The sequence below is a fragment of the Eriocheir sinensis genome, chromosome 6 (genome assembly GCF_024679095.1).
Source record: "Eriocheir sinensis breed Jianghai 21 chromosome 6, ASM2467909v1, whole genome shotgun sequence".
In the NCBI taxonomy this organism is placed as follows: domain Eukaryota; kingdom Metazoa; phylum Arthropoda; class Malacostraca; order Decapoda; family Varunidae; genus Eriocheir; species Eriocheir sinensis.
In genome coordinates this window covers 25,390,557-25,416,997 of record NC_066514.1, presented here as the reverse complement: position 1 = coordinate 25,416,997, position 26,441 = coordinate 25,390,557, and the positions used below count along the sequence as shown (strand labels likewise).

The 26,441-nt window shown below is 47.9% G+C and overlaps 1 protein-coding gene and 2 long non-coding RNA genes across 4 annotated transcripts in view; all 3 read right to left on the bottom strand.

Annotated features, from left to right (window-relative positions):
• The window catches only part of LOC126990811 (neurogenic locus Notch protein-like), a 154,823-nt gene extending 130,644 nt beyond the window's left edge, over positions 1-24,179 (bottom strand). The window contains exon 1 of the mRNA XM_050849452.1: positions 23,951-24,179. Coding sequence (XP_050705409.1) covers positions 23,951-24,014 — 64 coding nt within the window. The 5' untranslated portion in view covers positions 24,015-24,179. The remainder of the gene's footprint in view (positions 1-23,950) is intronic.
• Positions 5,832-8,242, bottom strand: LOC126990823 (uncharacterized). Of its 2 annotated transcripts, none has more exons than XR_007744783.1 (3): positions 6,631-8,242; positions 6,347-6,523; positions 5,832-6,256 (listed from the first exon to the last, which is right to left on the bottom strand). It is a non-coding gene; the product is annotated as an uncharacterized LOC126990823 (long non-coding RNA). The 2 variants fall into 2 exon arrangements; XR_007744793.1 differs by having other exon boundaries at positions 6,347-6,433.
• On the bottom strand, positions 9,100-10,593 carry LOC126990827 (uncharacterized). The gene is made up of 3 exons (XR_007744810.1): positions 10,048-10,593; positions 9,427-9,943; positions 9,100-9,322 (listed from the first exon to the last, which is right to left on the bottom strand). It is a non-coding gene; the product is annotated as an uncharacterized LOC126990827 (long non-coding RNA).
• Positions 24,180-26,441: the final 2,262 nt, after the last annotated feature.

Below are 26,441 nucleotides of genomic sequence, written 5' to 3'. Positions count from 1 at the left end.
AGGGTGATGAGGTGGTATGAGGAAGGGCAAGATAAGGTGAGGTAAGGTGAATCAGAGTGAGGCAGGGGAGGCAGGGTGAGACTTGCCAAGGTATGAATCCGTGTTATGTGAGGCAGGGTGCGTCAGAGTGAGGCTGTATGAAGGTCTGAGGCAGGGGAGGCAGGGTGAGACTGGCCAGAGTATATTTACGTGTGCATCGTTGCGTGAGGCGGCGAGGGCCCGACCTGTGTCCCCCGGCGAGGCCCCGCAGCGCTTCGTGACCACTGCCTGGCCGACTCTGCTGCTGTGCCTGTGTTGCCCCCCGCCCTCCTTCCTCCCCCTCCCTCCCTCTCTCCTTCCCTCCTTACTCTGACCACCGCCCTCCCTCCCTCCTTACTCTCTCTCTCTCCCTCCTCTTTCTCCAGCCCGCCCGCCCGCCCGCCGACCCCTGCTCTCCTCTTCCTCACCGCAGATCCCAGCCATCTTTGCACTTTACCTCTCTCTCTCTCTCTCTCTCTCTCTCTCTCTCTCTCTCTCTCTCTCTCTCTCTCTCTCTCTCTCCTCTTTTCCTATTTTTCCTCTCTTTCCTCCCCATATACATTTGCTGTCCTTTTAATTTCTCTCTCTCTCTCTCTCTCTCTCTCTCTCTCTCTCTCTCTCTCTCTCTCTCTCTCTCTCTCTCTCTCAGACAATAGTTTCCGTCAATTAGGTTTTACTGTTCTGGGTCAAACCTCCTAATTTGGAAGGGTCAGGCCCCCTCCCCTCTCTCTCTCTCTCTCTCTCTCTCTCTCTGCGCACCGCTGACCCCAACGCAAAAAAAGGTGATCATTTGAGCCTTACGTGTGTGTGTGTGTGTGTGTGTGTGTGTGTGTGTGTGTGTGTCGGCTAGTCAACGTATAACCACCTCCTCCTCCTCCTCCTCCTCCTCTTCCTCTTCCTTCTTATTTATCTTGGTCTTGCTTCTTCTTCTTCTTCTTCTTCTTCTCCTCTGTTGTTCTTTTCATTCCGTGTTGTCATCCTTCCCTCTCTCTCTCTCTCTCTCTCTCTCTCTCTCTCTCTCTCTCTCTCTATTACCTTTCACCTTTACTCCTCTTTCCTTCCCTGTCGCTTCTTCTTTTTCTTCCTCCTCCTCCTCCTCCTTCCTTTCTTCTTCTCTTCTTTAATTCTGCTTCCTTCTATTCCATATTCTTCTCTTTTATATCTTTCCTCTTCATAATTTTCTTTTTTTCTCCTTTACTTCGCCTATGCCAGTGTTCTTCCTCCTCCTCCTCCTCCTTCTTCTTCTCTTCTCTACTTCCTCATCTTCTTTTCTTCCTTTCTCTTCTTCTCTTCTCCTCCCCTTCCTTCTTGTTCCCGTTTCTTGTCCTTCCACTTTCCTTCTCGACGATTTTTCCTCCCTTGCCATTATTCCTGTTTATTATCATTGTTCCTATTCCTCTCTACGTTGCTACTTCTTCCCTTTCTTCAACTTTTTGCTCCTATTCTTTATTACGTTGTTTATTTTTCCATCATTTTGTTTGTTTTTTTCCTTATTCCTTATTCCCCTTCTTCCTTTTTGTTGCTATCTCCCTTCTTCTTTTCTGTTCTTTGTTCCGTCTATATTTATTTATTTTGCTTCTTCCTTCTTTCTTTATTTATTTCCTATTTTGCTTCTCCTTCCTTCCTTCTTTCTCCTTCTTTCTTTATTTTCTATTTTGCTTCCTCCCTCGTTTACTCTTTCTCCTCCCATCCACTTTTTTTTTCTTCTTCTTCATCCACTTAATTTTTCTTCCTCTTCTTCTTCATCCACTTAATTTTTTTCTTCTTCTTCATCCACTTAATTTTTCTTCCTCTTCTTCTTCATCCACTTAATTTTTTTCTTCTTCTTCATCCACTTAATTTTCTTCTTCTTCTTCCACTTAATTTTCTTCTTCTTCTTCATCATCCACTTAATTTTCTTCTTCTTCTTCCACTTAATTTTCTTCTTCTTCTTCTTCCACTTAATTTTCTTCTTCTTCTTCATCCACTTAATTTTCTTCTTCTTCTTCTTCATCCACTTAATTTTCTTCTTCTTCTTCATCCACTTAATTTTCTTCTTCTTCTTCATCCACTTAATTTTCTTCTTCTTCTTCTTCATCCACTTAATCTTCTTCTTCTTCATCCACTTAAATTTCTTCTTCTTCTTCTTCTTCATCCACTTAATTTTCTTCTTCTTCTTCTTCCACTTAATTTTCTTCTTCTTCTTCATCCACTTAATTTTCTTCTTCTTCTTCTTCATCCACTTAATTTTCTTCTTCTTCTTCTTCATCCACTTAATTTTCTTCTTCTTCTTCTTCATCCACTTTCTTCAATTTTCTTCTTCTTCAAATCCTCCTTGTTATCATCTCTCCCATTTGTCTTTCTCTCCCTCTCTCCCCTTTTTCCTCCAGTTCCCAGCGTCCCCTCCCCCCTTCCCCCCGCCCCCCGTCCTCCCCCACCCCCTAACTTAGCTCCAGGGGCATACTTGAAGCAGGCAACCCCGTACACCCCCGGGGCACGCCAGGCTGCACTCGTGGCCCACTTTGATGGCCCCTCTCTCTCTCTCTCTCTCTCTCTCTCTCTCTCTCTCTCTCTCTCTCTCTCTCTCTCTCTCTCTCTCTCTCTCGTTTTTTTCTCGATTTCTCATCCATTTTCTTCTTTATTTTCCTCTTCTTTTCCCTTCCTTGTGTTTTCCTCCATTAATTTTCTTTCTCTCTCTCTCTATCTATTTATCTATCTATCTAGTTATCTACCTTTCCTTCTATCTCCTTCCTTTCTCTTCTTTTTCCTTGATTTTTTTTTTACTCTCTCTCTCTCTCTCTCTCTCTCTCTCTCTCTCTCTCTCTCTCTCTCTCTCTCTCTCTCTCTCTCTCTCTCTCTCTTCGTGTCTCCCTGGTCATTATCACTCTTGCCCAATGCTGTGTGTGTGTGTGTGTGTGTGTGTGTGTGTGTGTGTGTGTGTGTGTGTGTGTGTGTGTGTGTAAGTGTGTGTGTGTGTGTGTGTGTGTGTCATCAGTGTGTACACATTTCCGCTTCCCTACCGTGGCCGTCATCTCTCTCTCTCTCTCTCTCTCTCTCTCTCTCTCTCTCTCTCTCTCTCTCTCTCTCTCTCTCTCTCTCTCTCTCTCGTTGCGACACCCAAACAGAATGACACATGACTTTTTTTTCTTTCACTTTATTTTATCACCCAAAAATTACGTGTGTGTGTGTGTGTGTGTGTGTGTGTGTGTGTGTGTGTGTGTGTGTGTTTATCATCATTGTACTCGTTTCACACTTTCCTTATCGCAATTCTAGTCTCTCTCTCTCTCTCTCTCTCTCTCTCTCTCTCTCTCTCTCTCTCTCTCTCTCTCAAGGTGTCAAAACAAAGACAAAATGAGCAAGTTTAGAGCCACCGGTCCCACGATTACCAATAAAGGGAGTGGACGAAACAGGTATGAGAAGGAGGAGGAGGAGGAGGAGGAGGAGGAGGAGGAGGAGGGAAGAGGAGTTAGTAAGTTCAGAGGCAAGGCTTGTACATTTTATCAACTTAACAAGAGAGAGAATGAGCGAAAATGAGAGAGTAAAAAAAAAAAATCAAGGGAAAGGAAGGAGATAGAAGGAAAGGTAGATAACTAGATAGATAGATAGAAAGAAAATAAATGAAGGAAAACACAAGGAAGGGAAAAGAAGAGGAAAATAAAGAAAAAATGGATGAGAAATCGAGGAAAAAACGAGAGAGAGAGAGAGAGAGAGAGAGAGAGAGAGAGAGAGAGAGAGTAAATAAAAACATCAAGGGAAAGAAGAGAAAGGAGATAGAAGGATGGATGAAATCGAGAGAGAGAGAGAGAGAGAGAGAGAGAGAGAGAGAGAACGCTTAAAACTTTCTTTACCCAAGGTTTAAATTACTACTATTACTCCGAGTTTTTAAAGCAGAAATAAAACAATAATAATAGCGATAAAAACTACATCAAATAACCACGCAGCAAGATCACTGAGGAAACTAATGTATATACTTCTACCTCTCTATTTCTGTACGTTAATTAACAAGCGATAACCTAATGCTTACTGGCACAAATGACGGCTTGAACCTTTATTGACAGACGAAGAGGAGACAGGAGGAGGAGGAGGAGGAGGAGGAGGAGGAGGAGGAGGAGGAGGAGAGGATCAATGGCCGTGTAACACCTGCAGGAAAAGACAAGAGAAGACAAGGGAGGGAAGACAGCTTTAAGAGGAGAGGGAGGAGGAGGAGGAGGAGATAATCACAACGAGTTTTCCTTAAAGAGCCGCAGTCTTATAGGAAAGGTTGAGACGGAGCAATCAACACACACACACACACACACACACACACACACACACACACACACACACACTGACGCCCCAAGACAGAAGGAAGACGCTGAACTGATGAGTGAAGAGTCTACCGGACTTATAAGGCGTCGCGAGGGTCACACATGGGACAATTGGGGTTGACAGACATTGGACGCTACTGAGGGTGAAAGGGGCTGAGGTTGGCGGGTCTAAGGACGGTTATGGTGGATAGGTGACGACACGAAGGCCCTTATACTCAAGCATTTAGGGGCCTACATACGCATATTTGACAAGGCTTTCGTAGGGGTGTGTTAGAGCTTCCATGGGTAGTTTTATGAGCCTAGCCCGGTAGCTGCAGGGATCATGTTTGTTAAAGGCCCCTCTAAGCGAGAAAAATGAGAAAAAATCATCACTCACACAAACCATTTCATAATATATATCAACGCATTTGTGATCCGTTTATGCATCATCTATTTTGGGGGGTTTATATCATGGCAAAAATTTGGCCCGTCGCTGGTACACGGTAAAGCCACAAATTTGGCCCGTCGCTGCTACACGGTAAAGCCACAAATTTGGCCCGTCTCTGCTACACGGTAAAGCCACAAATTTGGCCCGTCGCTGCTACATGGTAAAGCCACAAATTTGGACCGTCTCTGCTACCGGGCTAATGATAGTTTGACGAAGCTTTTGCACCATGTACGTGAAGAAGCACTCAAGAGAACCCGAGCTGATGTGAGAGGTGGAAGCGTATGAGAAACCGGAGCTCAAGTGTTTCCATGGGTAGCTTCGGGTAGTTTTTATGAGCCTAATGGTAGTTTGACACTCATGAGAACCCGATTAATCTCCTTTGCGGCCTTAGAAAATAATGATGTGAGAGCCGAGAGCGTCAGAGAAAAAGGGGCCGAATAGTTCTCGTTTGCCGTACAGAGCATCGCTACGAGGGTCGGGCCCGTCGTACTCAGGGCATAGTATTTACCGGTTTCTGACGCCTAACTATTGCCAACAAACATCAGGAATTAACTATTTTAACGATAATTATAAGTGAATCTCCTTATTGGGGTCCACGAGACAGTTTTTGGGTCGGAAGTCGGTAAATATAAGAGGCTGAGTGAGACAATCTGGCAACTTTGGGGCCCATACCCATGAGCCAGCGCCCTACACGTGACCTGTCCCTGTATGGCGCCTCCCTCATGAGTATGGAGCCCGCGGACCCTTAGTAAGGCGCGACACCTGCACGGACGAGACCTGACGGGGACCATTTATGTACCTGTAGCTTTTAAAGGGACAGGTAGACCATTAACACCTTTACTTAATGGACGCTTTTTTGTATTATGAAAGGAATATTAATTCAAATAGTACTTCAACTTCATGTGCTATATATAAGGAAGGCCATTTTAATTTCATTTGATTTAATTTTAACTATTTAAACGTTTTAATTTCATGTATTATTTAAAGAAAGGCATTTAAACACTTCTTCCATTTTAACTCCTTCAACATTTTTTTTTTGTTTTTTACAAAAGGAGACACTCACACAAAAAAAAAAAATTAATAAAAAAAAAAAAAAAGCCCGCTACTCGCTGCTCCTAAAAAGAATCCAAAGAGGTGGCCGAAAGATAGGTACATAGACCAATCAACTACCCAAGGAAACGCCCACAACTCGTACGAAAGCCCTGCCAAATGTGTGTGTGCTTGGGCGCCGGAGTGCATAAGAAAATGGCCCCAATCGGTGTTGAGACGCGGAATGTTATCGCGACCATCTTCACCGTTGCTCCCTGGTGACTGGAGAAGCCGCCGCCAGGGTACTCAAGGCGCTGAAGGACGACGGGTTCTCCTCGCCCCTCGCCCCGCCACACATAACAGTAACTCCTGAAGGCAAACGCTGCGTGTCACGTAAGCTAAGTCTTTCTTCCTTGTCCCTCTCCCTATCTCCTCATTCATCTTTTCTCCTATTTTCCTTCCCCTAAACCTCACCTTCTCTTCTTCCTTGTGTCACCTAAGTCTGCTGTTATCCTTTCTTCCTTGTTCCTCTCCCTATCTCCTATTTTCGTTCCCCTAAACCTCACCTTCTCTTCTTCCTTGTCACCTAAGTCTGCTGTTATCCTTTCTTCCTTGTTCCTCTCCCTATCTCCTCATTCATCTTTTCTCCTATTTTCCTTCCCCTAAACCTCACCTTCTCTTCTTCCTTGTCACCTAAGTCTGCTGTTATCCTTTCTTCCTTGTTCCTCTCCCTATCTCCTATTTTCCTTCCCCTAAACCTCACCTTCTCTTCTTCCTTGTCACCTAAGTCTGCTGTTATCCTTTCTTCCTTGTCCCTCTCCCTATCTCATCATTCATCTTTTCTCCTATTTTCCTTCCCCTAAACCTCACCTTCTCTTCTTCCTTGTGTCACCTAAGTCTGCTGTTATCCTTTCTTCCTCGTCCCTCTCCCTATCTCCTCATTCATCTTTTCTCCTATTTTCCTTCCCCTAAACCTCACCTTCTCTTCTTCCTTTTGATTAGCTATTTCTCTTAACCACTTTTTTTCACTTCTTGGCTCCTGTTCCTTTCTTCTAAGCCTTACCTTCTGTTGTTCCTTATTATTTTGTTATCCCAGTCATCAATTAGGAAACATACAGCAGAACCAGTCATCACCACATAACCAGAGTGCACCCGGTCATCAACGAGAGATAGAGGTAATGGTCACGGTCTGAGGGAGGGAATCAATGGTATACTACAGGTGGCGAAAGCAATCATTGGGTACAGCAGGTGACGACACACACATCCAGCCCTCTCTCCCTCCCTCCTAACACCATTACGAGGATCAATGGGAGGGGTCGCTAATGGAAAGTTCTCTGGTGTGATTGTGTGTGTGGATGATGCTGGTCACTTACACACAAGAATAATTATGATGAAAAGAAGAAGAAAGTATACGATGATGATAATGATGAAGAGAAAGAACAAGAAGACCGAGAAAGAGAAGGAGAAGGATGAGATGATAATGAAGAAGAAGAAGAAGAATGATGCTGGTGATGCTGAAGGCAGGTAAGAATCTAGCCTGTGCGTGTCTCATTAAGGCCAGCAACAGGTAGTCAAGCATCACTATTTACCTGTTGACGCTGATAAGATTGAGCTACACCTGAAGGACACACACACACACACACACACACACACACACACACACACACACACACACACACACACACACACACACACAGGAATCAAATGCCTTTCCCTTTCCCTCACTAGTCTTTCCTCGCGCTCGCAGTTAGCACCTTCAGGCCTGGTCAAACACCGCTACCCCCACCTTGATACGCCCCAAGACAGATTCCCCCTAACCCCCCCCCCCCCCCAGGACAAGATCTCCATAGAGTGTGCTGAAAAACACTCATTAGGATTCCTACTCAAAACTAACTCACTTTACTCTCACCAGACCGAACCTAACCTAAGTAACCTAGACTAATCTAACCTTCACCTTACCTAACGTAACCTAACTTAACCATATCTAACCTACCCGAACGTAACCTAACCTAACCTTACCTAACAACTTAACATTATCTAACCTAACCAAACCTTACCTAACAACCTCACAACCTATCTTAACCTTATCTAACCTACCCAAACCTTACCTAACAATCTAACTTAACCTTATCTAACCTAACCGAACCTAACCTAACCTAACCAACCCAAACCTTACCTAACAACCTCACAACCTAACTTAACCTTATCTAACCTAACCAAACCTTACCTAACAACCTAACTTAACCTTATCTAACCTAACCTAACCTAACCAAACCTTACCTAACCTAACCTGCCCCGTTCAAGAGTGTGAGAAACATAACAGGGAATATATAAGGCCCTCCTCTTCTTCCCTAAGTTGCCTCCTCGCCTCGGTTCCGTCTCGTTGCCTTGCTGATGGTGTTCCCTGATAATCTAACTCTCGCCTTTCCTTCCAACACTTTAAACTCTTTCCGCTTGTGTGTCGTGACCCGCATTATATAGACACCAGCTACTGAACGAGAGAGAGAGAGAGAGAGAGAGAGAGAGAGAGAACTACGAAAGGAAGTGTGAAGCAAGTAAAACGATGACAAACAAAATAAAAAGAAAAACACGTACGTATATAATTTTGTTTCGTGATAAAATAAGATGAAAAAAGGGAAAAAAAAAGCATGTCATTCTGTTTGGGTGTCGTAACGAGAGAGAGAGAGAGAGAGAGAGAGAGAGAGAGAGAGAGAGAGAGAGAGAATTAGATAGACCCAGTTACACACCTTCAACCTCCCCCCCCAACCCCCATCCCCCACCCCCATAGTAGTACTCCAAGCCTCGCCGCGCCTGCCCTGGGTCGGCATCTCAGGCACTTCCATTTCTCAACTAATTACAAAGGTCGAAAAGGGGATTAAGTGTTTTCATGAGTGTTTTTTTAAAGTTCATGATACAGAAGAAGGGTCAAACTACCACCGGGGTCATAACGGTACCTCTGGAAATGCCCAAAACTCCTTAAAAAAGTCTGTCATATGGGATTCATGAGTGTTTTTTTTAAAGTTCATGATACAGAAGAAGGGTCAAACTACCACCGGGGTCATAAACGTACCTCTGGAAATGCCCAAAACTCCTTCAAAAAGTCTGTCATATGGGATTCATGAGTGTTTTTTTAAAGTTCATGATACAGAAGAAGGGTCAAACTACCACCAGGGTCATGAAGGTACCTCTGGAAATGCCCAAAACTCCTTCAAAAACCCTGTCAAATAGGATTCATGAGGGTTTACTTTTACCTAACCGAGCGTAACCTAACCAACCAAACCTTACCTAACAACCTCACAACCTAACTTACCTTATCTAACCTAACCTAACCTAACAACCGGGATCATAAAGGAACCTCTGGAAATGCCCAAAACTCCTGTCATATGGGATTCGCGAGGTTTTTTTTAACGTTCATGATACAGAAGAAGGGTCAAACTTCCACCAGGGTCATAAATGTACCTCTGGAAATGCCCAAAACTCCTGTCATATGGGATTCATGAGTTCTTTTTTACGTTCGTGGTACAGAAGAAGGGTCAAACTTCCACCAGGGTCATAAATGTACCTCTGGAAATGCCCAAAACTCCTGTCATATGGGATTCATGAGGGGTTTTTTTACGTTCATGATACAGAAGAGGGGTCAAACTTCCACCAGGGTCATAAATGTACCTCTGGAAATGCCCAAAACTCCTGTCATATGGGATTCATGAGTTCTTTTTTACGTTCGTGGTACAGAAGAAGGGTCAAACTTCCACCAGGGTCATAAATGTACCTCTGGAAATGCCCAAAACTCCTGTCATATGGGATTCATGAGTTCTTTTTTACGTTCGTGGTACAGAAGAAGGGTCAAACTTCCACCAGGGTCATAAATGTACCTCTGGAAATGCCCAAAACTCCTGTCATATGGGATTCATGAGGGGTTTTTTTACGTTCAAGATACAGAAGAAGGGTCAAACTTCCACCAGGGTCATAAAGGTACCTCTGGAAATGCCCAAAACTCCTGTCATATGGGATTCGCGAGGTTTTTTTTAACGTTCATGATACAGAAGAAGGGTCAAACTTCCACCAGGGTCATAAATGTACCTCTGGAAATGCCCAAAACTCCTGTCATATGGGATTCATGAGTTCTTTTTTACGTTCGTGGTACAGAAGAAGGGTCAAACTTCCACCAGGGTCATAAATGTACCTCTGGAAATGCCCAAAACTCCTGTCATATGGGATTCATGAGGGGTTTTTTTACGTTCATGATACAGAAGAAGGGTCAAACTTCCACCAGGGTCATAAAGGTACCTCTGGAAATGCCCCAAACTCCTTCGAAAGCCCTGTGTGCAAGTGGCGAGGTGTTTGAGGATAAGGTCCCCGGTGTGGTGGCGCGTGGCAATCGTGGCCCAACCATGGTTCCAACACTCGCCCGCCGCCTCCCTAAACCCAGTGTAAAGCTCTTTATTTCCTCGCCCCACCGCCGCCGCCGCCGCCAACCACTTGCTTACCATTCTCTTGAACTTCCTACTCTTTACCACTGTATCTTTTTAGTTTCCTGGTGCTACTTCCACATGTATCCTTAGTTGTATAATCACACTCTGTACTGCCTGGGGGTTGGGATGGCATGCTCCTCCCTTCTCCTTTGTTGTTTACTTGCAACAATAAACTATCAATGGATCAATTAATCTCTCCTATTTCATGAACTTCAGCTCGCATGGACACAGTCGCTTACATATTGACGCGGGAAAGGAAAATGTGCGTTAAAAGTTACCCTACGCCAAATTAAGCAAGAAAAAGAGAAACCACACTTGAGAGAGAGAGAGAGAGAGAGAGAGAGAGAGAGAGAGAGAGAGAGAGAGAGACGCGGGAAAGGAAAATGTGCGTTAAAAGTTACCCTACGCCAAATTAAGCAAGAAAAAGAGAAACCACGCTTGAGAGAGAGAGAGAGAGAGAGAGAGAGAGAGAGAGAGAGAGAGAGAGAGAGAGGAAACGAAATGTGCGTTAAAGTTACTTAACACCAAATAAAACAAGAAAGAGAAATGAGAGAGAGAGAGAGAGAGAGAGAGAGAGAGAGAGAGAGAGACGCGGGAAAGGAGAATGTGCGTTAAAAGTTACTTAAAACCAAATAAAACAAGAAAAAGAGAAATGAGAGAGAGAGAGAGAGAGAGAGAGAGAGAGAGAGAGAGAGAGACGCTCCCTATAGTACCGTGGGAGGGAAGGGAGGGAGAGTACTACCCCCCTCCCCCTTACCCCAAACCCAGCCCCCCCCATGGACCAGGTGGCGTGGACCAGTACAAGAATCCCTCCCAGCCCACTCCTTTCCTCCACCCTCTGGCCATCCCCCCCCCCCAACCCCCTGCCACCCTCTCCTCTTCACCCCCCTGCCCCAGTAAAAGCCCCAGCCCCTCTCTCCTCTCACCCAGGACAGCCCCGTGACAGCATGCCGTAACAGCTCTCAACGCGACGGTAGACAGTAACAGGAACAGCAGTAGGAACAGTAACAGCAGAAACACTAATATGAGAACAGCAGGAGAGAGAGGGAGCAGAAGGGACAGCAGAAAGGAGGAAGGACACAAACAGCAGAAGAAGCAGGAGGAACAGAGGAGGAGAAAGAGGAACGGAGGCGAGTATAGAGTAACAAAGAGGAGGAGGAAGAGGAGGAGGGAAGAAAGGACAGAGGAGAAGTAACAGAAGAGAGTAACAGTATTTAAAAGGAACTAGAAACAAAAATACAGGTAACAAAAGAGATTAACAGCAATATGTAAGGAATGAAAGGAAGGAGGGAGGGAAGGAAAGGAGAAGGAGGAAGAAGGGAGGAAGAGGTAGCCAGGGAAAGAAGGAAACGCAATAGCAATCAAGGAATAAGTAACGGATGGAAGAAAGGAAGGAAGGAATGAAGGAGAGAGGGAAAAAGGAGGAAGTAGCGAAGAAAGGGAGAAAGGAGGAAATCAGAAAAAATAATAGCAATCTGGGAATAAATAACGATTAGAAGAAAGAAAGGAATGAAGGAGGAAGAAGGGGAAGCAAAGCAAGACAGAGAAAGAAGGAGTAGGAAAAGGATGGAAGGAAGAAGGGAGAGGGAGAAGGAAGAGATAGCAAGGGACGGAAGGAAGGAAGGAAGGAGGGGAACAGGACAGGATAACATCATGAAGAACACAACTAACAGCAATCTATCAACGAGAAACGAAAGAGAAGAAAAGAGAAGGAAGAAGGAGGAGGAGGAGGAGGAAAGAGAAAACAAAGGAAGGGAGGGAATAAGGAAGAGGATCCGTCGCACCAGCAGGAACAGTAACAGCAGAAGGAGGAATCGTAGCAGTAACAAAGGAAGGTCGCGGTGATCAGCGGGTCTCGGCGGGCGGCGGGCGGCGGGTCGGGTGTCCAGCACATATGGCCCGCCTGACACTCACCAGCAGGCACTTGTTGCGTCCCTCGGCCCGCCACTCAGCGCACGGGCCGCCGCCTCCTCAGCCAATCAGCGGCCACGCCCCCCACGCCCCCGCCACACTGCCTTCCTAAGTTCCCATCCCGCGTGGCACTCCTCCTCCTCCTCCTCCTCCTCCTCCCTTAACAGCTAAGAATCCTCCACGCCTGGCACTCCTTCCCTCCTCTTTCTCATCCTTATCCTTCTTCTTTTCCTTCTTCTTCATCTCTCAGCACATCCTACGCTCCCATAGTGCCGTGCCCATCTCTCTCTCTCTCTCTCTCTCTCTCTCTCTCTCTCTCTCTCTCTCTCTCTCTCTCTCTCTCATACATGACTGTGATAAGATGCATGAAGGGAGGAAAGGGTTAAGGGAAGGGTAAAGGAGAGGAGGGAAAGAAAGGACAAGCAGGGATGGAGGAAAGGAGAGGAAGGAAGGGAGGGAAGAAAGAATGAAGGGAAGGAAAGACAAGAACAGAGGAGAGGAAGAAGAGAAACGGAGAGAGGGAAGGAAGGAGATGGAAGGAAAAAGAAACACACACACACACACATATACTCGCCTCCCTCCCCCCCCCCCCACACACACACACACATCCTGGGAGTATACACACTGACAGAGAACTCATGTGTCACAATATACACGCGTCCCCAGCCCAGCCTGCGCCCACGACACATGCCCAGAAACACATGTCCAGTCCAACACACACACACACACACACACACACACACACACACACACACACACACACACACACAGAGAGCAGGGGAGGCTTATGTATATCAATGTGAGAGAAGGGTGCAAGGATGACAAGGGATGGAGGAATGGACGAAGGGACGGATAGATAGATAGATAGATAGAGATATAGAGAGAGAAGCAGATGATGATGATGATGAAAGGAGAAGTGAAGCAAAGGAGAAATAGGGGAAAGAAAAAGGAAGAAGCAAATAATGAAAAATAAAGGAGACAGGAGAAAAAGGGGAAGAAAAAGAGAGAGAGATGATGATGGAAAGTAACAAGAAGACAGACGAAGAAAAGGGAGATATAAGAAGGAAAAGGGGGAAGAAAAGAAAGCAGATGATGGAAGGTAAGAAGAGAGAGGAAGAAAAAGTGGAGGAGGAGGAGGGTGAAGGAGGAAAAGGAGGGAAAAAGATGGAGGAAAGAGATGGAATTTAAGACGGTAAGGGAGAAGACAGGATGTAGGGAGGAAAGTAGGGTTAGGAGAAGGAGGAGGAGGAGGAGGAGGAGAAGGAGGAAGAGGAAGTGGGAGGGAGGGAGAGGAAAGAGGAGAGAGAGAGAGAGAGAGAGAGAGAGAGAGAGAGAGAGAGAGAGAGAGAGAGAGAGAGAGAGAGAGAGAGAGAGACTCAACAAGTGTCCATTATTTTCCCTCCAACCGCATCACCACCACCACCACCACCACCACCGCCACCCCCTAAGCCTACTGTAAAAACGAAGAAATGAAGAAAAATGAAGAATACCAAAATGAAATGCTTGAAGATGAAGAAGAAGAAAAAGATGAAAAAGAAACATCAAAACAACCAATTACTACTACCACTACTACTACTACTACTACAATAGGATTTAAAGAAAGGAGGGTAAGAAGAGGGTAGCGGCGGCGGCGGCTGGCTACCTCCCCCCGACCCCCATGTCCCCTTCCCTCCATACTTGGGCACGTGTAAGGGGGGAGGGGGACGCTGGTGTGTGGGGGGGGGAGGGGGGCTTACCACGTGCACGTCAGTTTAAAGGTACGAGGTTCCTTCCTTCCTAAGTCCTAACGGTCATGATGCTTCCTCTCTCTCTCTCTCTCTCTCTCTCTCTCTCTGTAGGTATCTCACTACTCTTCCCCATACATAGGCTACTCAATTATAATTCACATAAACACTCAATATGTTATGATAAAAGCTTTTTGTTACGAATTTGATAATCTTGTAAAACTTTTATCAGGTAAACAGTAAACACACACTCACACACACCCTACAAGGCAAGGTCCTGGCCGCGTCCTCGCCGCGCGGGACATTCCCATTCAGCGCGGCGCCACATCTGCATGTCCGGCCCCGCGTGGCCCCGGCTATCACAGGCCCCGCCGCACCGCCTCATTAATTAAGCGCCCAAAATGCGGGAGCGGCGGCATGCACGAGTGGCGCGGGGCGGGGCGGGGCGGACACCTGCGGCAGGCGGCTCATTACCGCCGCTAATGACGAGGCGGGCAGTGACGGTCCTGCAAGCCGTGTCTAGCCGCTATCGGCCGCGGCAGGGCGAGGACGTGATTGTGTGATAAGGGCGGGGCGGGGAGCGGCCGGAGGCTGGAGACGCACGCCGGCAGCAAGCGCGGCGATAAGTTCCGGCGAGTCCTTTGTGTGTGTGGCCACTATCTGGCAGCACAATCTCGTGCCCTGATACGCCTTATCGCCGAGCCGAACAGATAGCGGACAGCGCCGCCACCTGCCCGCACGCCGCCGCCCTGACAGCCCCGGCGACGGCAGCTAAACACACAGGGGCTGCAGGAGCCGGGACGCCGCGGCAAGGAAGCGGCACAGCACACCACCGCCGGCGGTGAAGGGGGGAGGCGGCGGCCACCTGCATCATCCTTCTGTCCGGTTCCCACAATGAGCCCTCACCCCCCCCCCCTTCCCTGCCCCCGCGGCCAAATTGCTCACTTCCTCGGGAGATCATACGAGTGGCTGCCACAATGGCCCCGGCCACCTGAGACGGACAGGACGGCTTCTACCCCCATCACCCCGCTGCCCCGGTGTCGGGCGGGCTGCTGCTTCTGTAGCCCGGCACCCCCGATGCCCACCGCTCGCCGCCCCCCTCACAACAATCACGGCACCAACCCGGGGAACACGGGCGACCCTCGCCCCGCCCCGCCCGTAACGACCATCGCCGCCCAAATCACGGCGGGTCACTACAATGCTGCCTCCCCCCCCCCTCCCCCCCTCCGCCGAGGCCCAACAGCTGGGGTAGCGGCGCCGCGATGACGACACGCTACAAGCCTGGGAGGGGGATCCTTGGCAGTGGCAGGAGCAGCGCGAGGCCTCGGCGGAGGGCGGTATCCTTATTAAGGACTAATTGCCCGGGGCTGGCGGAGGCTCATGCCCACCTTCTCACGCCTCTAGAGTAACGCCGCGGCCACTGTGGTTTGGGGCCACGCAACCCGGCCTCCGTGCCCTCCGCGGAGACGCCCCACACCAGGCCACCAGGGCAGTCAGGGTAGAGTAGCCAGGGGTAGTCAAGGCCAGAGCCAAGGCCCCTGGGGGGATCAATGCCCCTCGGTGATGCTGGCACCCCCCTGCCCTCCCACTCCCCCGGGACCCTCAGAGTTGCGGTGAAACAGAAGGTGGACTGTGGTGGCCGCGGTTGAGATCTGACCGAACAACACATCCCAGACACTCAACCCCGTGAGAGTGTGGCCCGCCCCGCCCCACCCGCCCTGCACCTTGTCTCACAACCCCCCCCCCTCTCTCTCTCTCTCTCTCTCTCTCTCTCTCTCACACACACACACACAAGCACGACCTTCAGAGTTCAAACCACAGCAAAGGTACCACAGCGGGCACCCTCCGCCTACCACCCACCTAACCCACCCACCCACCCACAGCCCTCCATCACCATCATCATCAAGTGGTGTTGTGACTCGCGGCGACAGGTTACGGTGGTGGTGATTACTGCCCAGCACACCGGTCATCACCACCACCACCACCACCACTGATGTTGCTGCTGCTAATGATAATGATGATGCCAAAAATATAGGCATAGTTGATGATGCAAAAAATATAGGCATAGTTGATGATGAACAAAATATAGGCATAGTTGACCCACCCACTGGAGAGGTCACTACCCTGAGTCGTAGCACTAATCTTAAGGCTTGTCATCAACCTTAAACTTTTCGGCTTTGGGGAGCAGCGGGCTTTTTAGGTTGGTATTATAAAACACGTTCGTTTCTCACATCATCTATTTCTAAAGGTCAAAGAGGGGGTCAATCGTGTTCGAATGAGTGTTTCTTCAGGTTCACGGTACAGAGGAAGGGTCAAACTACAACCAGAGTGATAAAACTACTCCTGGATATGCCCAGAACTCCTACGAAAGCCCTGTCAAATAGCTGTTCTTGAGACGAAAATGTCTTAAAATACGACCCTAAATGTCTTTCCGCACCTGAATTCTCTCCTTCGCTGAAAACACACGCCTCAGAACCCACGGGCCCGCTACGCTACACGGCCGAAGACGCGACTAACTGTCCGGCATTGTGTCACGCGCAGAGAGGAGCTTCTCGCATCTGTGGGCACGGCAGGGCTGGGGAGAGGCAATGACACGAGCAAGGAGATTGGTTGGCCTGTCTTGGTCACGGTGAGAGGCATGGACGAGGGAGGTGAAGTGCGGGAGGAGGGAAAACACCAAGCACGGGTTTTGGTAAAGATGAGAAACGGGGGAGAAAAGACACACACACACACACACACACACACACACACACACAAGAAAGAACAAACCACAAAAAGAGAGAATGTTGCAAAGGCTCTCTCCCCGATCCTTAACTGAGCTAAACTTATCTGGCAGGCTAAAAGAGCTGCTCGCCTCTCTCGACATGACGGACAAGACAGAATGAACCAGGACTGACATGACTGGGTCGAGTGTCATGTCTTGGGTCACTGCCGCAAACAAGAAAACTTAGGAAGACAACCACCACTGTAAAACGAAGGAAGAAACAGAGGCTGACCTGACGTGGGGCAAGAAACAGAGACCTACCCAACAACTATACAACTACCAGTATGAAACGAGGGAAGAAACAGATATACCCGATAGGGACAACCACCACCACTAACCTCTACCTCTATACCTGTGCTTAGAAGAGCTGTGGAGGTGGAGGTAATAGAGAGGACCCAAGTATACATATTGACTATATATATATGAAAAATAAATAGTTAGAGGACGCGGGTTATACTAGAGGCCTTGGTTGAGGGTAACAGGACAGCACGTGTATAGAACCAGGCAGGCCATTTAGGAGATTTGAAACGGTTGCTAACGTTGTAACTATATAAACGACTTCCTTTTCCTTCTTTCCCTCCCTCCCTCCTTCCCTTCCTTCCTGTCTCCCTCAGTCACAACACGCTATATTCTTTCCTCCCTCCCTCCCTCCTTCCTTTCCTTTGCCTTCCTCTCCTTCCTGTTTTCCTCCCTTCCTTCTCCCAATATCACCATTCTTCTTACCTTCCCTTTCCCCCTCCCCACTTCCTCCATTTCCCTTGCCTTCCCCTTCTCTCATATACTTCCTTCCCTCCTTCGTTTCCTCCCTTCCTTTCATATCTCCATCCTTCCTCCTCCTCCTCCTCCTCCCTCCATTTCTCTAAATACTTACCGTACTAACGAAAGTGCAAGACAAACCACAACCCTGTTCGCGATGCAGCACACACACACACACACACACACACAATTGCCTCTCTATGCAGGTTATCCTTGGTGGCTCCTAAACACTACCTCCTCTTCCTCCTCCTCCTCCTCCTCCTCCTCCTCTTCTTTCACCTTCTCTTTCTTCTCCTCCTAGCGATCATTTACAATATATCACCGACTCCTTCTGTCTTATCGCATGCTAGAACTTATCACAATGACCACATGCTAACTTATCACACACACACACACACACACACACACACACACACACACACACACACTAATGTTTGTCAGAGTTAAACCTCAATTATATAGCCGTTGATTAGTTAGCGTGTGTTTGTCAGTTGGTGAACCTATGGGGAGGGAGGAGAGAAGGAGGGATGAAGAAGGGTGAAAGAGAAATGAAGGAAAGGAAAAGAATAGAAGAGGAAGAAGAAAAGGAAGGAAGGGAGGGAATGGAGGAAGGGAGGAGAGGAATAGAAGATAAGAAGATGGATGAAGGAAGGAAACGCAAAGGATAGAAGACAGGGAGGAGAGGGAAGGAGGAAGAAAAGGATGGAAGGATAGGAATAGGTGGATATGGCAGTAAATAGAGGAAGGAAAGAGAAGAATGGAAAGAGAGAATAAATGTAAGGAGATGGATGAAGGAGGGGAAGGAGGATGGAGGAAGAGTGGATAGCGGGAAGGAAAGGGAAGGATCGTGATATAAGATTGAATTACTTACAGCAACGACTAAAGAATACATGTACAAAAACTCTGTACTCACAACATATACATTAGTCAGTCATCTCTCTCTCTCTCTCTCTCTCTCTCTCTCTCTCTCTCTCTCTCTCTCTCTCTCTCTCTCTCTGGCTGACACCTGTTGATTCGTTCCTCAGGTGTCAGACGCATTTGCCTCGCACTCGTCACCTGTAGTTCCTCATTAGCAAGTACACAAGCATCACCTGACCTCAATATTACCCTTACACAACACAACACACACACACAGACTTGCACGGTTTCAACACGAGGAACCTGCGCCTTACACGTTAGCCAGTCTCATTAGGGGTGACGGATGGGCGGTTCACATCTCGTAGTGGGACAGTGGGCGCAAGAGGTAGGAGCACTCTGTCATCATATCCGTCACTTCGCCTGCTGAGAACGAGCTGAGGACAGACGGAGGAGAGGGAAAGAGAGAGCGAGGAGATAGGTACATAAAGGGAGATGAAATATGAACAGAGAGGAAGATGGGGCCCTTGAAGGTATTAGACGAGGTATTAGACTCGCCCGCTGAGAACGATTTGAGGACAGACGGAGGAAAGGAAAAAAGGGAGGGATAGAGAGGGAAAGAGAGAGCGAGGAGATACAAAAAGGAAGATGAAATATGAACAGAGAGGAAGATAGTGGTAAGGATGGTGGGGATGAGGAAAGGAAGGAAGTGGAAGAGGAGGAATAGTTCTGGGAGGAGTGAGGAAGAGAAGATGGGGCCCTTGAAGGTATTAGACAAGGTATAAGAATGTCTCTTGCTCGCTCAACACGTAAAAAATAAATGCGGTGGTTTTCTACATTTCCGCCTCCCACTCAAATCAACTATTTGCAAAGGTCTTAAGGGAGGTTAGTCACGTTCTCATGAGTGGTTTTTCATGTTCATGGTATAGAGGCTTTGTCAAACTACCACTAGGGTCATAAAACTACCCCCATGGAAATGCCCACAGCTTCTCCAACGAAAGTCTTGCCAAATGTGTGTGTGTGTGTGTGTGTGTGTGTGCTTGGACGCTGAAATGTTTAAGAATATGGCCCACTGTGTGCCTCTTTAGGGTATATAAGAAGCCTAGTCCCTTGTATTGATGACTATACATTAATCTATCACTGTCTGTTCTTGAGAAAATAATGAAGAAAAATGTACAACTCCAGCAAGAAACTAAAAGACTGACAACTAACAAAACTCATGATATCGTCAATCAGTCATACTTACCGAGAGAGAGAGAGAGAGAGAGAGAGAATTTTGCAACCAGACAGATGTGGAATCGCAGCGTCTTTAAAATTCAGAAACTTTATCTTCCCTCCTCCCCCTCCCTCTTACACACACACACACACACACACACACACACACACACACACACACACACGACATATAAGAGCCAAATCACACAATGCAGGTAAATTAATGCAAAATGTAATTGAAGGAAAGATAAAGTCGGGTCAGCGCAATGCAAAACACGTTAAACTAAGCAGGCTCAATCTCTACACTGTAAAACTCAGCAGATCAGCAAAGGTAAGGAGGGGGGGAAGCAGGAAGGGATAGCAGCAGGTAGGCAGTGAGTGAATATACGACAGACTTAAGGAAAAGGATTATAGATACATTTATGGATAGGAGGGAGATGACTAGTGTAAAGTTCCGCTGTGTACGAATTAGGAGCGTATGGTGTTCTTATGTAACAAAGGGAGGAATTATGTAGGAAAGGTTTTTTATGGAGTTGGTGAAGGATGGAAGGAAGGGAATAGGGGAATAACGCAATGAATGGAGGAAGGAAGGAAGGAGAGGGATGGAAGTAGCAAAAAAATAGAAGGTAAAGAGAGGGATGAAGGAAAGGAAAGCAAAGAACAGAAGGTGGGGAGGATATGCACAGATGAAGGAAAAGGCCACTACCACCCCATTGACGACACTTTCACGAATAAGGGGAAAGGTACTGAGTTAGGTCTCGCTGTATACGACTTTGGTAGACGAATGATCTTATGTAACGATGAAAGCATTTGTGTATGAGACGTTTTTCATAGTGGTGGTGTGTCCTGGTGCACCCACTCACACTAACCACACTTTCATGAATAAGGGGAAGGATAGAGTTAGGTTTCGCTGTATAAGACTTTGGTAGACGAATGATCTTATGTAACGATGAAAGCATTTGTGTATGAGACGTTTTTCATAGTGGTGGTGTGTTCTGGTGCACCCACTCACACTAACCACACTTTCAAGGGTACTGAGTTAGGTCTCGCTGTATACGACTTTGGTAGACGAATGATCTTATGTAACGAAGAAAGCATTTGTGTAGGAGACGTTTTTCATAGTGGTGGTGTGTTCTGGTGCACCCACTCACACTAACCACACTTTCATGAATAAGGGGAAGGATAGAGTTAGGTTTCGCTGTATAAGACTTTGGTAGACGAATGATTTTATGTAACGAAGAAAGGATTTGTGTAGGAGACGTTTTTCATAGTGGTGGTGTGTTCTGGTGCAGCCACTCACACTAAAGACACTTTCATGAATAAGGGGAAAGATAAAGTTAGGTTTCGCTGTATAAGACTTTGGTAGACGAATGATCTTATGTAACGATGAAAGCATTTGTGTAGGAGGCGTTTTTCATAGTGGTGGGGTGCCCTGTTGCAGCCACTCACACTAACCACACTTTCATGAATAAGGGGAAGGATAGAGTTAGGTTTCGCTGTATAAGACTTTGGTAGACGAATGATCTTATGTAACGAAGAAAGCATTTGTGTATGAGACGTTTTTAATGGTGGTAGCGTGTCCTATTGCAGCCACTCACACTAACCACACTTTCAAAGGTACTGAGTTAGGTCTCACTGTATAAGACTGGTATACGGATAATCTTATGTAACGAAGAAAGCATTTGTGTAGGAGACGTTTTTCATAGTGGTGGGGTGCCCTGTTGCAGCCACTCACACTAACCACACTTTCATGAATAAGGGAAAAGATAAAGAGTTAGATGTCACTGTTTAAGACTGGTATACGGATGAGTTTATGCAACGAGAAAAGCAAGAGGGAACATATGTACACACCACCACTACCCTTCTTGACCACCACCTTCACCACCAGCACCGTGAATGCATAGGTATTGCCTAGTTGACCCGCGGTGACTGCCCCGTCTCTCTCTCTCTCTCTCTCTCTCTCTCTCTCTCTCTCTCTCTCTCTCTCTCTCTCTCTCTCTCTCTCTCACACACACACACACACACACACACACACACACACAGAATCTCCAAAACAAAATCCTAATCTCTCTCTCTCTCTCTCTCTCTCTCTCTCTCTCTCTCTCTCTCTCATAAATATAAAAACTGTATTGTTGAAAATCTTACGAAAACAAGATCTCCAAAAATTTGAATACGAGTCAGCAAACGTATACAGTGTCAGCCCTTATTTACAACACATCTCCTCCCCTCTTCCCCTTAGCGGTGTAGGGACGGGGCGGGGACGGGTACGGAGTGGTGAGAGTGGAGAAACAGGCCCCAACACCATCACTATAAACCTGCCAGCTATACCACCCCCTCTGCCTGCCCTCCTCTTCCACCTTTCTCTGTCCTTCCAGCCCCACAACGCAATTTCACTCGCATGGCTGGATGTCAACTTATCTTTCGGGGTATCGATCGTGTCCCCGCTAACATGAGTGATGGCACGGCTCACCCACACCCTCACCTGTGTTCCCAGACACGTCCCGGCCCGACTCGACCTACATCTAGACAGTTTACAGCTCAAGAAACACCTCTGAGGGAGTTGTCTTGTTCCCATCCCGACTTGTTTTCTGTCCGCGGTGTCTAGTGTGGTGTGTCCGTGGAGGTGGTTACTGGGTAGTTGTTATTGTTTATGGTGTGTGTGTGTGTGTGTGTGTGTGTGTGTGTGTGTGTGTGTGTGTGATCGTATCGTATGCACAAAAAGGCTTGAGAATGCAATGATGTTACTGAACATAAAGCGGATTGAATGATGACTGACGTAAAGCCTTTGACAGGCACCGTTATGTTTATCAATATTATTTTGTATTAATTATATCTGGGCAAACAACACTAACGGACCCTTCCATGTGATGTACTCCGGGTACTGCTGGCCTCTCAGTGCTGGCCCTGCCGATGTAAAGGGAAGCAAGTTTTTCAGTGTTATTTGAGGGATCTGGTGTTTTGTGAAGCGCATTCAGCACCTTGCCACGGTGGTCCCCGTGGTGCAGGAAGTGACGTCAATCACAGTGGAGAGAATGGCCACCCCTGCCAGTGACTGGGCGCCCACAGGGTGTCCTAGGGACAGCCTGCGGCCAGATGGAAATCAGAACCACCTGGGACAGTCTCACTTCCGGTGAAAAGTTCGTTATCCATGGGCGACTGGCGAGGGTGTTATGGGCGAGGGGACACACGACCACCGCGACAACTCCCTCCTTGGGAAGGTGTGTGGATGGGGAGGACAGGCCCCGGGGCTGCCTGTAGCCCCGAGGACCAGCCTGACGGCGGACATGTCCCTAGGCATCAACCTCTGGCCTGCCCGTGTCGCCAGGTCTTGTCGCCGCGCAGCTGCTGCGGGAGGCAGCACGGCCAGCACGTGTGCACGCTTTAAATTCAAACAGCACCGCGCGAGCCGCGTGCCGATAAGGCCTGCCACTGCCTTGTCATGGGCGCCTCGCGTGCTGCCCCAAGTCCTGCCCGGCAGCCAGCCCCGGCAGCGGCGAGGCTTGAGCCTCCGTCAGGGCGGGCAGGGCAATCCTGCAGGGCGCGGGGCAGGCCGCCGCGGAACACAGGCAGGCACGCAGCCTCCACAACTTCCGCGAGCAGCTGTGCGGCGGGCGGCCGCAGGGCTGCCAACAGAGCGCACCATTTCCGCTCTCCCATTACACAGCACTCACACAAAGTTTAGGAATATTAACATGCTCCATCTATAACTTATACTCACTATAACCCATAACAATATTATCAGGTCGCAAGCCCCCTAGGCAAGTAAGATCCCTTTCCCTGGGAAACTCCGCATCGGTAAGGTTGGCAGCACCGACACCATCTGGCAGGCCCAGCATCGCCTCCCGGGAAAATTCAAACACGCTCTTCTTGGCCTTATTTTGCCTGTATTTTAAACACAAAACACCTCCGTGTCCGGCACACACCGCCCTGCTGGCCCGGGCACGACCCCGAGACCGGCGGCGGCGCGGGGGCGGCGGCGGGGCGAGCATGGGCGCGCGAGTCCCAACAAAGGCTGGAGACTTGCCCCAGGCGATGCTGAAGGAATGCTGTCTGCTGCTGCACCGCGCCGCGCCGCGCTGCTCTCCACGCCATGGTGTGCGCCTGTATCTCACTCACTAACACACACACACACACACACACAAGGCATACGTACACATAACACAGGAAGGCAAGATGGACGAACAGAGCCCCGCAACCACCTGCCCGCCGCCCCGCCATGCCCGCTGCCCCGACACCCACCACGCTGACAGGCTGACACACACACACACACACACACACACACAATCACACACACACACACACACACACACACACAGTCAGACACACACACGGCTACACACCAACACAAACACCAGCACCACGTCCCCGCCATGCCCTGACAGCCCCGCCACACACGGGCACCGCCTTGACTCGGCCCCTGGTGGCTGCGAAAACCCGCCGTGTCCCCGGGGGCGGGCGACCCCTGCCATGCCAACTGTTGCTGCAGTACTCACCGTGGGCGAGGGGGGCCAGGGCGCAGGATACCCACAGCACGAGTATTCCTGCGCGTGGGTGCATCTTGAGGAACACGGGTTAGTCAACACTCATCTGGGAACACTGGTGGCCGAGACGCACCACAACACTGATACTGTAAAGTTAGTCTGTCCCAGTCATGCCTCCCCACACACTACATCCACGCACGACCGAGGCCACACTCACACTGACGGCCCCTGCGCCAACGTTACGAGACAACCGTACTTTTCACATCGTATTTTGTGGTTTCTCACCCATTAATTCATAAGGAAATCATCGGTACTGAACGGTTTTCACACTAACTTTATTTGGAGATCGTAAATGGTGTGGCTACGACTGTTTTGTGGGCTTAAAACTGATAAATACGATGTTCTGAGTCCGAGAATCTGGTAACTCTGGAGTGGCCCCTGGCGCCATGCCCCGCCCCCTCGTGTAACCCTCCGCCGGGCAGCATTGAAGTCCACAACACAACTCACAATGCTCATCTTTCCCTCATCTCTACCTCCTCTACACATCCCTCTTTACTTAAACCTACATTTCAACCTCTAATACACTTCTTCCATCACTAATATACCTTCTGTTCCCCACATATAACAGTGAGAGCCCCGCAAGGCACTACTTTCTCTTAGATGTCAAGCCCCGCCCACTCCGGAAAGAGAAGTACTAATCACACCCACAAAAAAATAAGAAAAAAAAAGGAGCGCTATCAACGTTTATTTGTCAGCTGTTATCATCCGCCACTTATCTCAGCTGCCCCGAAGATGCAATTGAGTTTAAGCCCCGTTCGAGAAAGGTTCGTTTTGGGGCTTCGATCGTTCCCAGACTCTGAAAGAAAGGAAGAAAAAAAAGAAATAAAGTGACGGGGTAAAAAGTTCTCCTCTCTCTCTCTCTCTCTCTCTCTCTCTCTCTCTCTCTCTCTCTCTCTCCACGATAATGATGCAATATGAGAAGGCGAGACACACACACACACACACACACAGGGACATTAAAAGCGAGTACATTAGTGTTTCGTGAGAGGTGATTCGACGCACAAACTAACAAAGTTATATATACTTACGGCATCCGCATCCTGTACTAATGATGTCACTATTACGGTAGGTATCATAGTACACACACACACACACACACACACACACACACACGCAAGGAAAAAAAGTTATCAAACAAATTATAAAAAGTAGCTAGGCAGGCAGATAAATAGATAGGCAGATAGATAGATGAAGAGAGAGAGAGAGAGAGAGAGAGAGAGAGAGAGAGAGAGAGAGAGAGAGGGGGGTGGGGGCAGTTAGAGAGAAAACTAAATAAACTAAAAATACAAGACATTTATTTTCTTTCTCCCTTTCTCGCTTCCTTCTTTACCTTTTTTCTTTATTTATTTGACTCATTTTCAGATACCTCTTTGGCCGACAGGTTCGAGAGCTTGTTTACCATTCGACTGAGCAACGGAAAGGATTGAGTATAGAATTGGATCTCAAGGCACACTTCTCAGCTTCTCCAACCTGCTCGTCCCTCTATTGTTTTCTCTTAATCATTAGAATCGGCATTAGAATATCTTTAACCTTTGTCTCTTAAACCCTGGCGCCAACTTCCTATCTCTCTCTCATATCCAGCATTTCTTCCTTTCATCTATGCGTACTGATCAGCCTTCACCATAGTACTCGCATTCTCAAATCAATCGGGCTCTATTTACAACTATTTTTGAAGGCCACGGAGAAAGTTGGAAAGTTTCGTTTAGTCGGTGCAACGTCTGTGGTCATATGCCGGAGAGAGACAGAAAGGGAAGGAATTATAGGAATTAACAGACCCCAGGAGACGGGACACAACCCCCGATTAATACCTGGTACCCATTCACTGCTGGGTGGACAGGGGCGTAGGGTATCGGAAAAGCCGCCCAATTTTTTCCACTCCGCCCGGGAATCGAACCCGGGCTCTCGGTTGTGAGTAGTGTGCTAACCACTGCCCCACGAAAAGGCCACGGAGATGATTAGACAGGCTCCCGTGAGTGTCTTTTCCCTTCATTCTCTTTGGCTTTTGGAAATAGTTTATGTGGGAGGCGGAAGCTTCCGACAACAGCACCCTAGGCCACGCTTGTACGGCGCTGGTGTAGGACTAGGCTGTCTTCGAGGCCCTGACGAAGACGAGGGCGGAGTCACAGTCAGAACGAAAATTCAATTATAGTGACACCATTTTTGCAAGTCTTGTTCTATTTCACTTCTGGGAATTATTTGAGTTGTTCAGTTACTGTGATCTCATTTTATTTATTTATTTTTTTAACTCGTTGAATGTAACTGCAAGATATTTACTGGGGCTGGTATTACGAGATCACATCAGCTATTTCTAAAGGTCAAAGGGGGATATCAATCAGGTTCTAATGAGTGTTTTTTTAGGCTCAGGGTACAGAAAAAGGGTCAACCTACCACCAGGGTCATAAAACTACTCCTGGAAATGCCCACAACTCCTGCGAAAGCCTTG